Source organism: Pan troglodytes, chromosome 2 (genome assembly GCF_028858775.2).
Source record: "Pan troglodytes isolate AG18354 chromosome 2, NHGRI_mPanTro3-v2.0_pri, whole genome shotgun sequence".
Lineage (NCBI taxonomy): Eukaryota > Metazoa > Chordata > Mammalia > Primates > Hominidae > Pan > Pan troglodytes.
The window spans coordinates 62,371,869-62,388,335 of NC_086015.1; the positions used below are offsets into that span (position 1 = coordinate 62,371,869).

At 42.2% G+C, this 16,467-nt stretch overlaps 1 protein-coding gene across 37 annotated transcripts in view; it reads left to right on the plus strand.

Annotated features, from left to right (window-relative positions):
* Positions 1-16,467, plus strand: part of PXK (PX domain containing serine/threonine kinase like) — a 93,216-nt gene that overhangs the window by 22,333 nt on the left and 54,416 nt on the right. For 17 of the 37 annotated variants that reach the window (XR_010155261.1, XM_001174103.7, XM_009445723.5 and 14 more), the window contains 2 exons: positions 10,714-10,764; positions 14,275-14,322. The exons of 13 other annotated variants lie outside the window; for them this stretch is intronic. Coding sequence is in view for 20 of the 24 variants with exons in the window: in XM_001174103.7 (XP_001174103.1) it covers positions 10,714-10,764; positions 14,275-14,322 (99 nt within the window). In the remaining 4 variants the exon portion in view is untranslated. The remainder of the gene's footprint in view (positions 1-10,713; positions 10,765-14,274; positions 14,323-16,467) is intronic. 7 more of the 37 variants (XM_054680732.2, XM_063805939.1, XM_063805941.1 and 4 more) reach the window with 1 other exon arrangement.

Genomic DNA, 16,467 nt, shown 5'->3' on the forward strand with positions numbered 1-16,467 from the left:
TGCTAATGCCTGTGCCCAGGCCAGACAAATTAAATCAGAATCTGTGAGGGCACAAGTGTAGGTATCTTTTCAAGTTCTCTAGGTGATTCTAGAATGCAGCAGGGTTGAGATGCTCTGCCTTAGGGGTAGAGAGATGGGAACACTGACAGGTTCTGCAAAACATCTCTGAACAGCTGCTGGTGTCTTTTTCTGTACTTCAAGTTTCACGGCACATCTGATAGCTGTGCCGAAAGGGAAGAGAGAATTACGTGGGCTAGGCTGGTTTGAAGGTTTGCGTAAGTTTTGGCTTGAGCGACTTAACACGTTTATTTCAAAGTAATTTGTGTTTGTAGCCTCACTAAAGTAATTTGGGGCCAGAAAGGTTCAAAATACGTTTTCCTACTTCGTTTTCCTAAAATTTCACCAAACCGAGGTACCTTTGAGTACCTGCTACTGTGCAGTGAAATCCCACATACCCTTTCAGAAACTCAGGAAAACAAATTGCAAGTGGGGATGCTTACTTGGAAAATGGCACGGCCAGTGTTGGGAGCATTAATCAATTCCAAAGGTGTGGGAATAACAGCCCCCACCTCTGCACCCTCAGGTAAGAGTCAGTGGGTCTACATCATTGGGGTGAACCAGCTCAGTCCATGGACTAGTGAGGACTCCCCCCTTTCCAAATTGCAGAAAGAGCCTGGCCTCAGGACTTCCCCGGGTTGCCAGCTATGTCTGGCAGGTTGGAGGGTCTTGGGAGTCAGCAGGACTTGGGTTCCAGTTCCCAGCCAGCTGCATCCTAGCTATGCCACCTTGGATAGCTCATTCGATCTCGCTGAGCTGAGATCTACCACCTAGGGTGGCTGTGAGGATTAATGAGAAGTATTGGGTTAGGGGCTTAGCAAAATTCCCAGCACATGATCAGTACTGGTTTTAAGTTAATTATCTCTTTTCCTCCCTCACTTAAGTCAGAAATCACGTGGTCCTGGTGCAAGTGCATTTCCAGTTTGAAAAACTTCAGCACCAGACCTCAGTGATTTGCCAGAATGCCCACATGGTAGGACTTGACACAGCAGCCTCCCTGGCATGCCAAGATAGGGGGTGTTGTGTCAAAAGGAGGGGCAGAAAGGAGTGGGCCCTTTGGGGAAGTGGCAGCAGATGGCAGGGTTTGGTGGCAGGCTGAAATCCATCTGACTCAGGTCTGCCCTGCAGGGCTGTTAGCTCTCCTTTCCATGCCTGATGGGCCTTGGTGCTTTATCTTCTCTTTTATGCACTCTGTCGATCCTGTTCCACATCGGAGAGGGCAGTAAAGATGGGAATGATTCATTGGAGAATCCCAGGCTGCTGACTCCAGCTCAGGAGGTGGAGGCCTGACTTCAAATGTCGAGTTTCTGCTGGTCTCCAGGGCTCTCTTCTCTTTACTTTAATAAGAGCTACAGCCTGGTTGCAAGCAGTAGGCAGCTGTGTGTTTTTTTTCTTTTTTTTGAGACGGAGTCTTGCTCTGTTGCCAAGGCTGGAGTGCAGTGGTGCAATCTCGGCTCACCACAACCTCCGCCTCCTGGGTTCAAGTGATCCTCCTGCCTAAGCCTCCCATGTAGCTGGGACTACAGATGCGTACCTCCATGCCCGGCTAATTTTTGTATTTTCAGTAGAGACGGAGTTTCACTATGTTGGCCAGGCTGGTCTTGAATGCCTGACCTTGTGATCCACCTTCCTCAGCCTCCAAAGTGCTGGGATTAGAGGCGTGAGCCACTGCGCCCGGCCTCTTTTTTTTTTTTTTGTTCACAGCATTGGAAACTTGAGGTGAAAACATTTCCCTTTTGATTAGGCTGGTTGGTATATCGAGCAATCTAGAAAACTTCAGGCTGGGCGCGGTGGCTCACACCTGTAATCCCAGCACTTTGGGAGGCTGAGGCAGGCAGATCATGAGGTCAAGAGATGGAGACCATTCTGGCCAACATGGTGAAACCCCATCTCTACTAAAAATACAAAAATTAGCCGGGTGTGGCGGCACACGCCTGTAGTCCCAGCTACGTGGGGGGCTGAGGCAGGAGAATCATTTGAACCTGGGAGGCAGAGGTTGCAGTGAGCCGAGATTGTGCGACTGCACTCCAGCCTGGGCAACAGAGCGAGACTCTGTCTCAAAAAAAAAAAACAAAAACTAAGACATAAACACACACATTAGCCTAGGCCTACACAGTATCAAGATCATCAGTATGACTGTCTTCCACTTCCACATCCTGTCCCACTGGAAGGTCTTCTGGGGCAATAACACACATGGAGCTCTCCTATGATAGCAATGCCTTCTGGATACCTCCTGAAGGACCTGTCTGAGGCTGTTTTACAGTTACCTTTCATTTCTAAGTAGAAGGAGTATACTCTGAAATAACTATAAAAAGCAGTAGGTTTATTTACACCACGATACTACAAACACATGAGTAATCCATTGCGCTATAATGTTAAGACATCTGTGATGTCACTAGGCAATAGAAATGTTTTTAGCTCCATTATAATCTTATTACACCTTGGCCAGGCGTTGTGGCTGACACCTATATGTAATCCTAGCACTTTGGGAGGCCAAGGTGGGCGGATCACTTTGAGGTAAGGAGTTACAGACCAGCCTGGCAAACATGGTGAAACCCCATCTCTACTAAAAATACAAAAATTAGCCTGGCTTGGTGGTGGGCACCTGTAATCCCAGCTACTTGGGAAGCTGAGGCAGGAGAATTATATGAACCCGGGAAGCAGAGGTTGCAGTGAAGTGAGATCATGCCACTGCATGTCACTCCAGCCTGGGTGACAAAGTGAGACTCTGTCTCAAAAAAAAAAAAAAAAAAAAAAAAAAAAAGCCAAGAAAGAAAACCTAATCTTACTGGACCATCATGATATTTGTGGTCTGTGTGACTGAAATGTCATTATGCAGTGCATAACTATATATACTTTGTGGAATAATTGAATCAAGCCAATGAACATATTATCACTTCATGTAGTTATCATTTCTTTGTGGTGAGAACATTTAAAATCCACTGTTTTAGTCATTTTGAAATATGCATTATTATTGACTACAATCACCATGGTGTGCAGTAGATCACCACAGCATATTCTTCGTGTCTTACTAGAAACCTTCCACCAGCATCATCTCTTTCTTGGTCTACTCCCACTGCCACCCTGTGGTAACCACCATCCTACTCTACTTCTGGAGGCTCATTCTTAATGTTCCTTTACAGGGGAAATACAATGGGTATGGGTGGTGCCTTGGGGCTACCAGTAACTAAGCACACCCTGTAGGTAGACATGCACATGCTACAAATGGTGTTGCATGTAGGATAGCAGTGGGCCACGGTCCAGGGCAGGTGACAGCAGAAGTAACGCCCACTCCATCCTGTATCCCAAGCCTCCATGGGCTGGTGTGACCTCTTCTACTCACCTGATCCCCAGTTTCTCAACCTTGGTACTTTGACATTTGGGGTCAGATGGCTCTTTGTTGTGGGGGTCTCCTGTGCATTACAGGACATTTAGCAGCATTCCTGGCCACTACCTATTAGGTAGCACTCCTGTCCCCTGTGACAACCTAAAATGTTTCCAGACATTACCAGATGTCTGCTGAGCAGAATCACCCCCGCTTTTAAGAACACTGACCTAAACATAGAGTGTCTTGGCAGAAACATTAACTAGGATATCATTTTGGGATGTCACAGCCTGACATCAGGACGCAGGCATTGTCTTGCTGCTACTGCTTCCCATATGCCAAATGCTTTCCCCAAACATTATTGCGTGTTTTATAGCCAAGTTTATTTTTCTAATCTAAATTATATCTATACACAGGAAAGGAATGGAATGCAGTACCTTTTTCATCAGAATGCACTTTTCTGTTGAGAATCATTTCCCCAGCATGAACAAAGCACGGGTTTGGAACGTGATAGGTGCTTAGTCCATGCTCACAATTGGCAGCAACATCTTCATAAAAACACATGTCCAAACTTTAAACTCAAAGCTATGTAGTTTATATGAGTTTATATAAAGGAGACCAGCAAATGCTTACTTAGTAGCTTCTAAGTGCCCAACATTGAGCTGGAATTTTAAACATTAAAATTATTCCTCTGATGGCCAGGCGCAGTGGCTCACGCCTGGAATCCTAGCACTTTGGGAGGGCGAGGTGGGCAGATCATGAGGTCAGGAGATCGAGACCATCCTGACCAACATGGTGAAACCCCCTCTCTACTGAAAATACAAAAATTAGCCAGGCATGGTGGTACGTGCCTGTAAATCCCAGCTACTCGGGAGGCTGAGGTGGGAGAATCGCTTGAACTAAGGAGTCAGAGGTTGCAGTGAGCCGAGATCGCGCCACTGCACTCCAGCCTGGCCACAGAGTGAGACTCTGTCTCAAAAAAAAAAAAAAAAGAAAAAAAATTATTCCTCTGATACATGAAGCAATCGATGCGCAAAGTGATTTTTGTGATTTAACATTTTTTTCCCTCTAGACATAAAAAAAACATGTTTATGTGTAGTTGTTTGGAGTTACCCAATTATACATGCCAATTTACATTTCTATAAGAATGTAAAAGCCAAGAAAATGTGTCAGTAAAACGAACCTAAGATGACAAGAACATTTAAATGCTAAAGGACTGATCTCCAAATGTAAGACTGTCAGTTGTTTTTAGCATTTTATCTTTATGTATTCAGAAATAATTGCATTAGCATATTGCTTAAGAGATTTGCCTGAGGCTGGGCATGGTAGCTCATGCCTGTAATCCCAGCACTTTGGGAGGCTGAGACAGAAGAATTGCTGGAGGCCAGGAGTTCGAGACCAGCCTGAGCAACATACTGAGACCCCGTTTCTACAAAAAATTTAAAAATTAGCTGGAGATGGTGGAGCGCACCTGTAGTCCCAGCCACTCAGGAGGCTGAGGTGGGAGGACTGCTTGAGCCCAGGAGGTCGAGGCTGCATGCCATTGTACTCTAGCGTGGATGACAGAGTAACACCTTATCTTTAAAAAAAGTAAAAGAGAGAGAGAGATTTGTCACACTACACAAGTCAGTTTTGAAATGTTTTATAACCCCATATAAAACCATGCCAAGTACATAATAATTGAGCGGATATTGTTGAACGTTGAATGTACCATCCTTAACATAATCCAGGAGAGGCAGAAGTTCCTGCTTATTTGGAATTTATCAGTCTTTGCCAAATAAACAGCATATAAATGAATGATAGTGTAATACGATCAATTTTAAAATGTAGTTACCAGGTTAATATCTCATTTGGCTTTATTTTCTAAATAACCTATTTAAATCAGTGGAATCAATTCAGTAGAAAGGATTTGTTGAGTAGTGACCGTGAGTAATGCCTATATGATACCACTCAAAGTTAGTAAAACAGGCTGGGCGCAGTGGCTCATACCTGTAATCCCAGCTCCAGGCCGGGCACAGTGGCTCATACCTGTAATCCCACCTGTAATCCCAGGGTGGGCAGATCACTTGAGTCCAGGAGTTTGAGACCAGCCTGGGCAACATGGTGAAACACCGTCTCTACAAAAAATACAAAAATTAGCCAAGGGTGGTGGTGCATGCCTGTGGTCCCAGCTACTTGGGAGGTTGAGGCAGGAGGATTGCTTGAACCCAGGAGGTGGAGGTTACAGTGAGCTGAGATTGCACCATTGCACTCCAACCTAGGCAACAAAGTGAGACCCCGACTAAAAAAAAAAAAAAAAAAGTTAATAAAACAGTTCTGAATATTTGAGGAAACAATAACATTCTTTATGATTTAATTTATACTTTCATCATAATGTCCTGTGTGTATAAACTGGAGGCTGCTCTAGGTCTGTGTTTCATGCTTGCTTAATAATTATTACCTGGGGAAGCTATTAAAACTTCTCATTTTGGCCGGGCGTGGTGGTTCATGCCTGTAATCCTGGCACTTTGGGAGGCTGAGGTGGGCGGATCACCTGAGGTCAGGAGTTAGAGACCAGCCAGGCCAAGGTGGCGAAACCTCGTCTCTACTAAAAATACAAAAATTAGCCAGAATGTTGGCGCGCACCTGTAATCCCAGCTACTCGAGAGGCTGAGGCAGGAGAATCACTTGAACCCGGGAGGCGGAGGTTGTAGTGAGCTGAGATTGTACCACTGCACTCCAGCCTGGGTGACAGAGCAAGACTCTGTCTCAAAAAAAAAAAAAAAAAAAAAAAAAATGGAGAGAGATCCCATATACCCTTTACTCAATTTTCTCCAATGGTAACATCTTGCAAACCTATAGTACAATATTATAACCAGGATATTGACAGTGATACAGTCACGATAGAGAACACTTCCATTATTACGAGCATTCCTCACTTTGCCCTTCTGTAGCTACACTGCTTCCCTCTGATGCCCATCTCACTACCACAGCCTTAACTCCAGGTAACCATTAATCTGTTCTCCATCTCTATAATTTTGTCACTTCAAGAATGTTATATAAATAGAATTGTACAGTATATAACCTTTCAAGATTGCTTTTTTTTCCACTCAGCATGATTCTCTGGAGATCCATCCAAGTTATTGTGTATATTAATAGTTCATTTCTTTTTTTGCTTGAGTAGTATTTCATGGTATGGATATAGCAGAATTTAACCACCTATTGAAGGACATCTGTCTTGTTTCCACTTTGAGGCTTTTACTGATAAAGCTGCTATGAACATTTGTGTATAAATTCTTATGTGAATATAAGTTTTCATTTCTTTGGAATAAATGTCTAGGAATACAGTTGCTAGGTTGTATAGTAGTTGCATATATAGTTTTTAAAGAAACTTCCAAACTGTTCTGGAGTAGTTATACCATTTTATAGTCCCATCTGCAATGTATGAATGATCCAGTTTTTTTGTATCCTAGCCAGGATTTGGTGTTATTACTGTTTTTTATTTAAGCCATTCTGATAGGTGTATAGTGGCCTTAATTTGCATTTCCCTGAGGGCTAGTAATGTTGAATATATTTTCATGTATGCCATCTGTATATCCTCTTCAGTGAAATGTATTCTTATTATTTGCCCATTTTCTAATTGGATTTTTAAAAAATGTTTGTTCTTTCATAGAAAAATGTTTTTAATTTTGATGAAGTCCAATTTTTCCCTTACATAGATCATGCTTTTGCTGTCAAGAACTTGTTGCCTAAACCTGGATCCCAGATTTTTCTCTCCTATTTTTTTTCCTAAAAGTCTTACAGTTTTACATTTTACATTTAAGTACATAATTCATTTTGGTAGTACAATGTGTGAATACAATGCCTGAATCTTAGGTTGAGGTTCATTTCATTGCTGAGTGTCCAATTGCTCTGACACATGAAAGTAATACAACACATGAATCTTAGGTTGAGGTTCATTTCATTGCTGAGTGTCCAATTGCTCTGGCACCATTTGTTGAAAAGGCTATCATTCTTCTATTGAATTGCCTTTGCACTTTCATAAAAAATTTAATTAGGCATACTTATATGGAATTATTTCTGGGTTCTCTGTTGTCTTCCAGTGACGTATATGTTTATGCCTCCACCAACACTACACAGTCTTGATTACTGTATTGATGTAATAGTCTTGACATCAGGTAGACTGAGTCCTCATACTTTATTTATTTAGAGACAAGGTCTTGCTCTCTTGCCCAGGCTGGAGTGCAGTGGCATGATCTTGGCTCACTGCAGCTTCAGCCTCCCAGGCTCAAGCAATTCTCCTTCCTCAGCTTCCTGAGTAGCTGGGACTACAAGTGCGTACCACCGTGCCCGGCTAATTAATTTTTTTATATTTTGTAGAGGTGGAGTTTCACCGTGTTGCCCAGGTTGGTTGAACTCCTGAGCTCAAGTGATCCTCCCGCCTTGGCCTCCCCAAATGCTCAGATTATAGTCATGAGCCGCTGACTTGGCCCCATCTACATTTTAGAATAATCTTGACTATATTTGGAAAAAAAACTTTTAATAGGATTTGTTTTAAACATGTATATCAATTTAGGGATAATTGAAATCTTTATTTCTATTCGTTTATTCAGAGCTTTGATTTCCGTTATCAGTGGTTTGTAGTTTTCGACATACAAGTACTGTGCATGTTTTAGATTTCCCTCCAAGTATTTTTTTTTGAGTAATTGTAAATGGTGTTATATTTCTAATTTATACCTATATATGTTCATTTCTAGTATATAGATACACAATTGATATTTGTATACTTGTATTCTGTGGCCTTGCTGAACTCAATTAATTAATTAATGACTGGGTCTCTCTCTTTTGCCAAGGCTGGAGTGCGGGTGCCAACATGGCTCATGGCAGTCATGACCTTCCGGGCTCAAGCATTCCCTCTGCCTCCTGAGTAGCTGGGACTACAGGCATGTACCACCATGCCTGGCTAATTTTTTTATTTTTGTAGAGACGAGGTCTTGCTGTTTTGCCTGGGCTAGTCTTAAACTCCTGGACTCAAGCAGTCCTCCCACCTCAGCCTGCTAAAGTGCTGAGATTACAGGCATGAGCCGCTGAGTCTGGCCTAAGAATTTATTAATTCCAGTTTTTTTGTAGATCCCTTGGGATTTTCTACATAGACTATCATGTTGCCTAAAAATAGGAACAGTTTTATTTCTTCCTTTTGATCTATATGCCGTTTATTTCTTTTCCTGTTTTTATTACACTGGCTAGATCTTCCAGTAGTTTGTTGAGTAGGAGAACACACTGCCTTGCCTTGTTCCTGATCTTAGGGGAAAATATTGAGTCTTCCACCATTAAGTATGTCAGCTGTAGGTTTTTTGTAGAACTTTTTCATCAACTTAAGGAAGTGTCCTCTATTCCTATTTTTCTAAAATTTTTTATCATGAAAGGATGTTGAGTTTTGCCAGATGCTTTTTCTGCATCATTTGATACGATCACATGATTTTTCTCGATTAGCCTGTTAATATGGCAGATTACATCGATCAGTTTCTGAATGGTGAACCAGCCTTGAGTCCCTAGAATGAGACCCACTTGGTCATGGTATATAATTCTTTTTATAAATTGCTGAATTCAATTTACTAATATTTTGGTAAGGATTTTTGAGCCTATGTTTGTGAATGGTATTGATCTGTAGTTCTCTTTTTTGTACTGTCTTTGGTTTTGGGACCTGGGTAATACTAGCTTCATCAAGTGAATTGGGAAGTGTTCCTTCCTCTTCTGTGTTTTAGAAGAGTTTGTAGAGAATTGGTGTTGATTCTTCTTAAGACACTTAGTAGAATTCTCCAGTGAAACCATTGGGCCTTGATACATATTTGGCGGGGGAAGGGGAGCGGAGTTTTTTAGTTATGAATTTAATTATAAATCATTATAGGCTGGGCGCAGTGGCTCACGCCTGTAATCCCAGCACTTTGGGAGGCCGAGGTGGGCGGATTACTTGAGGTCAGGAGTTCGAGACCAGCTGGGCCAATATGGTGAAACCCCATCTCCGCTAAAAACACAAAAATTAGCCGGGAACAGTGGCAGGCACCTGTAATCCCAGCTACTCAGGAGGCTGAGGCAGGAGAATTGCTTGAACCCAGGAGGCGGAAGTGGCAGTGAGCTGAGATCGTGCCACTGCACTCCAGCCTGGGTGACAGAGTGAGACTCGGTCTCAAAAAAAAAAAAATCATTATGAAGATCAAATTATGTATTTCATATTGAGTGAGTTGTGGTATTTAGTGTTCCTGAGGAAGTGGTCCATTTCATCTAAGTTGTCAAATTGATATATGTAGAATCGTTCACAGCATTCCCTTATCCATTTGATATCTGCACAGTCTGTAGTGGTATCCTAATTCATTCTTGATATTAATAATACATGTCTTATCTTTATTTTGTCCATTTTTTTCAATTTTATTGGTCTTTTCAAATAATCAGCTTTTTATTTCTTGACTTTTCTCTATTTCTTTGTTTTCAATTTTATTGATTTCTGCTCTTTATTTTTCCTTCTTCTGCTTGCTTTGAGTTTATTATGCTCTTCTTTTTCTAGGTTCTTGAGGTGAAGTTTAGGTTATTGATTTGATAGTTTTTCTCTTTTCTAATATAAGCATTTAGTGCTTAAATTTCCCTCTCAGTGCTGTGTTAGCTGACGTGTCCCACAAATTTTGATATGCTGTATTTTCTTTCAGTTCAATGTATGTAATTTTTAATTTCCCTTGAGATTTTGTCTTTAAAACATGGATTATTTAGAACTGTGTTGTTTAGTTTCCAACTGTTGTGGAGATTTTCCTGTTACCAATCTTACTGATTTCTAGTTTGTATGATTTTGGTTCTTTTAAATATTTTGAGATTTATGGCTCAGGATATGATCTGTATTGGTCTATGGTACGCATGATGACTTGGAAAGAATGTGTATTCTGCTGTTACTGGATGGAGTGCTCTATAAATGCTAATTAAATCCTGTTGGCTGATGGTATTGTTAAGTTCTTCTGTATCCTAGTTGGTGTTCTGTTTAGTTGTTCTGTCAATTCCTGACAGAGGAGTATTGAAGTCTTCAACTATAATTTTGGATTTGTCTGTCACTTCTTTCAGTTTTATCAGTTTTTTGCCTCACATATTTTACAGCTCTGTTGTTTGATGCATATACATTTAGGATTGCTATGTCTTCCTGGTAGATTACCCTTTTGTTTTTATGTAAAGTCCCTTTCTCTCTGTCTCTGGTAATTTTCCTTGCTCTGAAGTCTACTTTATCTGATTTTTTAAAACTTATTTTTGATTCCCTGATTTGGGAATCAAACTCAGTTTTATAACTGAGGTTATTCTTCCCTTCTCTTTTTAAGGAATATATTATTCGAGTGCAAAGAGGAATTTCTGTGGAAAACAGCTGGCAGGTAAGCATCTTTTTTTTTTTTTTTGTCAATTAGAAAAATATTTAAATGCGTGACTAAAACCCTGACTTGGGGCCTCTGAAAGTCTGGAAAAATCAGAACATGCATAAATATAAATCATGTTTCTTTTAGCTATAAACTTTTAGCTTTAAGACAAGTATGATAAGAGTCTTTCCTGTCCCCAGTTGTTTGGTTAAATTGTGTGTGATTGATATTACTATGGAGGGTATCTAGGAATTTGTTCCCCAGCTCAACCCAGGGCAAATAGTGTATGCAAATTACTTGTTTTCTTTCTAGAAATTCACACCTTCTTCCCTGTAGCTATGGTTTGAGTTCAGTCTACCAGGTAGAAAGGTGAGATTGAGTCTTGGTTATTGTACAGTTTGGGCCACTACATTTTATGGATCTCAGGTCCACTCATGGGCAGCTTCTGGTGCTAGCTCCCTCATTGTCTCTAGGGGAGGGTCTTCTTGGGGCCCCAGGCTCTGCTTTCTTCAGTGGTGGCCTCAGAGAGAAAAGAATTCCTGGACAGATCGAGAGGTCCTTCCCATCTGAGTTGACTTACAGAGGGTGGCTGAATTCTGCATAGGGGCCCTTTCTTTCCTGTTTTAGTAATTATAATTACCACCTCCACCTCCCTGCAACCCTTCTTCTCTCCCAAAAATCTTACCTTCTCCTTCACAGCCCAGCTCAAACTTTAACCTTCTACCTTAAGCAGCCTCTTACACACAGTTGTCCACACTTGGTCTTTTCTTTGCCTGAAATTTCAAACTACTGTTTGTTTGAATAATTATTATATTTAACATCTATTGAGCATGTATTAAGTGTTCACTAGTTTAAACACATTAATTCACTTAACCTTTTAAAAATGTCCTATGTGGTAGTATTGTCCTCATTTTACATTTGTGAAGTAAGTAACTGTCTAAGGTCACAGTTAGATCATTGGCAGAATAGAGTTGGAATTTGCTCATTCTCTGTGGTTAACCACTCTACGATCTTTTGCTTCTTGGCTGTTATCAGGGATGACCTTATATTTAACTTTTTGATGTATATTTGGCAAACAGGGCCAACAGCAGTGTCCTACCAGAAAGATCAACCCTTGGTGCAGTTTTCTAGATCCATTGCATTAGAAACCCAGGAGGACTCAACAAAAATGTAGACTCTTGGGCCCCATCCTAGACCTACTGATCAGATTTTCAATGGGTGGGGTTGTAGGGGCAGAGAGGTGTGATACCTTTCTTCACCCATGGTAATGGTTGTGGCCAACACTCCTATAACAGAAGACAGATTAATAAGGGAAAAGCATAACAAATTTATTTATTAAAAGCTTTTTTTTTTTTTTTTTTAGACGGAGTCTTGCTCTGTCGCCCAGGCTGCAGTGCAGTGGCACGATCTACGCTCACTGCAAACTCCGCCTCCTGGGTTCACGCCATTCTCCTGCCTTAGCCTCCCGAGTAGCTGGGACTACAGGCACCCGCCACCAGGCCCAGCTAATTTTTTTGTATTTTTAGTAGAGACAGGGTTTCACTGTGTTAGCCAGGATGTTCTCGATGTCCTGACCTCGTGATCCGCCTGCCTCGGCCTCCCAAAGTGTTGGGATTACAGGTGTGAGCCACTGCGCCTGACCAATCAAAGTTTTATGTGACACAGGAACTTTCAGAAATGAAGACCCAAAGACCCGGGGAAAACTGTCCATTTTTATGCTTGATTTGATGAAGAATGGATAGCCATGTAGAATGTGATTGAACAAACAATTTCTTTATGTTTTTATTTTTATTTTTTTGAGATAGGGTTTTGCTCTGTGGCCCAGACTGGAGTGCAGTGGTGTGATCACAGCTCACTTCAGCCTCGACCTCCTGGGCTCAAGTGATCCTCCCACTTCAGCCTCCTGAGTAGCTGGAACTATAGGCAGGTGCCACTATGCCCAACTAATTTTTGTGTATTTTTTATAGAGATGGGGTTTGGCCATGTTGCCCAGGCTGGTCTGGAACTCCTGAGCTCAAGCAATCCTCCTGCCTTAGCCTCCCAAAGTGCTGGGATTGTAGGCATGAGCCACCATGCCTGGCCTTGTCTGTTCTTCTTTTTTTAATTTTTAGTTTTGTAGAAAAGGGGTCTTGCTATGTTGCCCAGACTGGTCTTTAACTCCTAAGCTCAAGGGATCCTCCTGCCTTTGCCTCCCAAAGTGCTGGGATTGTAGGTATGAGCCATTGTGCCTGGGCCTGTCTGTTTTTCTTGGTCTGTCCGTGTAGCCTTCCTTCCTCCTGGGTATGGGGCAGGACCCCTTTAGAATGAGAGTCCTCAAGGGAGAAGGGAGAGAGCAACCTCTAGGTTTTATGGCTTACTTTGTGAGAGGTAGAGGGGCTAGAGACAGGAGGGCAGAAGACCAGAAAGAATAACTCATTTGTGAGCTCTTCTTTTTTTTTTAGACAGAGTCTCATTCTGTTGCCTGGGCTGGAATGCAGTGGAGCGATCTCTGCTCACTGCAATCTCTGCCTCCTAGGCTCAAGCGATTCTAGTGCTTCTGCCTCCCGAGTAGCTGAGGCTACAGGTGCTCGCCACCATGCCCAGCTAATCTTTGTATTTTTAGTAGAGACGGGTTTCGCCATGTTGGCCAGGCTGGTCTCGAACTCCGGGCCTCAGGTGATCCACCCGCCTTAGCCTCCCAAAGTGCTGGGATTACAGTCACAAGCCACTGTGCCCAGCCCATTTCTGAGGCCTTCTAATCTCCTTTAGTTCAAAGTACTTAGCATGCCAAAGTACCATACTGGGATATCATTTTCTGAGCCCCGATAGGGTTCTAGGTGATATCCAGGTAATACTTTTCTGCACATTAACATGTGAAAATCACCAATAAAGGTTAAAGTCAAACTATTCAAACCAAAATTATTTTCTTGATCAGGGCCTGAAGAACTAGTAGAATTTGTCTATAGCCTAATCAATGGCATTAATACAACTGAGAAAGAATGTGTAGACAATGGAAGGTGGACTGTCTGTCAAGAGGGGGAACCCTGGGGAATCAGGGCGATGTGTGGCAGCTCTGCCTGCAATGCAGTCCAGTCTCCAGGGTGGTGGGAGCTCACCTGGGGAAAGTTTGACCCAGGACAAAGGTGAAATGGCCTCAAAACTGTCCATTTCCTCTTGCTTTGATTCCATGCTCAGTAAAACTTTTTTTTTTTTTTAAGTCATTCATCTTTCTAGGTGCCTGGTTAATAAGAAAGACATTTGAAGGGCTGTTTGCCCTGAAAACAAATATTCTCACTTATCTCTTGGCATCTTGTGAATTTGACAGGTATTAACCAGTTTCCCATGGCCCAGCCAACGCTTGGCACTGCTAAGTCTGTTTTCTAGGCTTGTCAGGTTAAACAGTTAAGCACCAGGTATAAGCCCTACTACCCTTAGCACAAGTGCCTGAGCTCTAGAGTGCCAATATTACTAATTCTAATGCATATTAAATAAAGAAATGAAAAGAGATAGTCTTTGCTGAATCAAAACACTACTTCTTGTCTCTTACAGATTGTTAGAAGATACAGTGACTTTGATTTGCTTAACAACAGCTTACAGGTAAATGTTTTGAAATTCTAATTACACACATTGATTACTTGGGGTGTCTAAAAAACTGGCTGGAGTCCAGGCACGGTGGCTCAACGCCTGTAATCCCAGCACTTGGGGAGGCCAATGCGGGTGGATCACCTGAGGTCAGGCGTTCAAGACCACCTGACCAACATGGAGAAACCCCATCTCTACTAAAAATACAAAATTAGCCAGGCGTGGTGGCGCGTGCCTGTAATCCTAGCTACTTGGAAGGCTGAGGCAGGAGAATCACTTGAACCTGGGAAGCGGAGGTTGTGGTGAGCCGAGATTGCACCATTGCACTCCAGCCTGGGCAATAAGAGTGAAACTCCGTCTCAAAAAAAAAAAACAAAACAAAACTGGTTGGAAATGGCAATATCAGAAACAAGAAATTAGCACATTTCCCTGTCAAAGAAAATAAATTCATACTTTATACAGATGATGTAAAGTATTCCCAAAAATAAACTTTTGGGAATCAACATGTGATTTATAATTAATAGTCACCTTGCAACCAAGTATTATTGTGCCAGACTGTATCCTTACCACAGTCATAGGAGGCTGACGTAATATCTCCTTTTAACAGATGTGGAATGATTGCGTGGATTGCTAGTGTTGTTCACTTAGGTGGAGCTGGGACTCTGAATCTCTTCATTGAACTAGGCTACATATCAGCTCTGCGGATCAACATGCAGCAGTAACTGAGAGTCTCAGCCTTTTTCTGTTTAACTTTTTTATCCTAAATATGTAGTTAGAAATCCCTTTGTTTTAAATGTTCCTAACTTGAGGGCCATAATGGGAAGAAGCATGAGCTGGAAGGTCTTCATCTAGAAACACAGCCAGTGTTGGTAATGGTTAAAGGGTCCAAGAGGGGCTTTAGCACCTTAGGAAGTCCTGCCAATACCCGCCATGTCTTCACTTGGCAGGCTGGTCTTCAAGTGCCTTGGATTACTGAAGACTATTGTGCTCGTGTGTGTCATACTTCAGGTTTGATTGGTAACATAAAACCCTTTAAACCTGAGGAAGAGTGCACGGCTTATGAGGTAAAGGACTCAGCCAGGAGGGAAAGGACTGCTCCCGTCATTGGTGAGCTAGCCGTTATCGCTCATTCTGAGGGACCTCTGATCTTGCCCATAAAGGTCAGGAGGACTGTGCACTAGGAGGAAGCGTAATACTTCCTTTCCTTCAGAAGGCCACGTTTTGTTGGTCAGACTTCAGAAAATAAGCATTTGGGCCACACGTGGTGGCTCACTCCTGTAATCCCAGCACTTTGGGAAGCTGAGGCGGGTGGATCACCTGAGGTCAGGAGTTCAAGACCAGCCTGGCTAACATGGCGAAACCCTGTCTCTACTAAAAATACAAAAATTAGCTGGGTGTGGTGATGGGCGCCTGTAATCCCAGCTACTCAGGGGGCTGAGGCAGGAGAACCGCCTGAACCCAGGAGGGGGAGGTTGCAGTGAGCCAAGAATGCACCACGTTGCACTGCATCCTGGGCAATAGAGCAAGACTCTGTCTCAAAAAACAAACAAGCAAAAAAGGAAATAAGTATTTGTACAGCCCACACTTTAACATTATTTATAATGCTGCTGAAAGCATGAATGCCTTGTTTTCCTTTTGAAGGAAGGGGCCTGAGTATCTGCAGATGATTATGTATTGCCATACTTGTCATGCATTTGACACATAATGTCTTTTTGTATTTTAATTTTAGTATGACCCATTTGAGTCTTCAGATAGAATATTGGCAGACATCAAATTCTCATCAGTGGGTTTAATTGGTTTTATTTATGGATTTTAATAGCATCTTTGCACTCAGACAAGAGCTGGGCCTATGATGACATTGTAGATAAGGTATCAATGTGCAGTTTATTCCAGCAGTGGATTTTCTCCTCAAGCCCTCCTCTCCCCAGTGCAGTGGCCCATGTGACATTTCCACAGTGGTGTAAGCATTTGGGAATTAACAGTGGGCCTACTAACTGTTTCTGCCTTTATGTTCAAGCGAACCTTTGCTTGTGCATAAAGGGGGCGTGATCTTTGTACAATGTCATTCAGCCAGGCCGAGTAAGAATTGTGGGAGAAATATTTTTGAAATTGAAATTGCCTAGACTTAGCCTCTAAGAATAGAGGGTGGGGAGGAGAGTT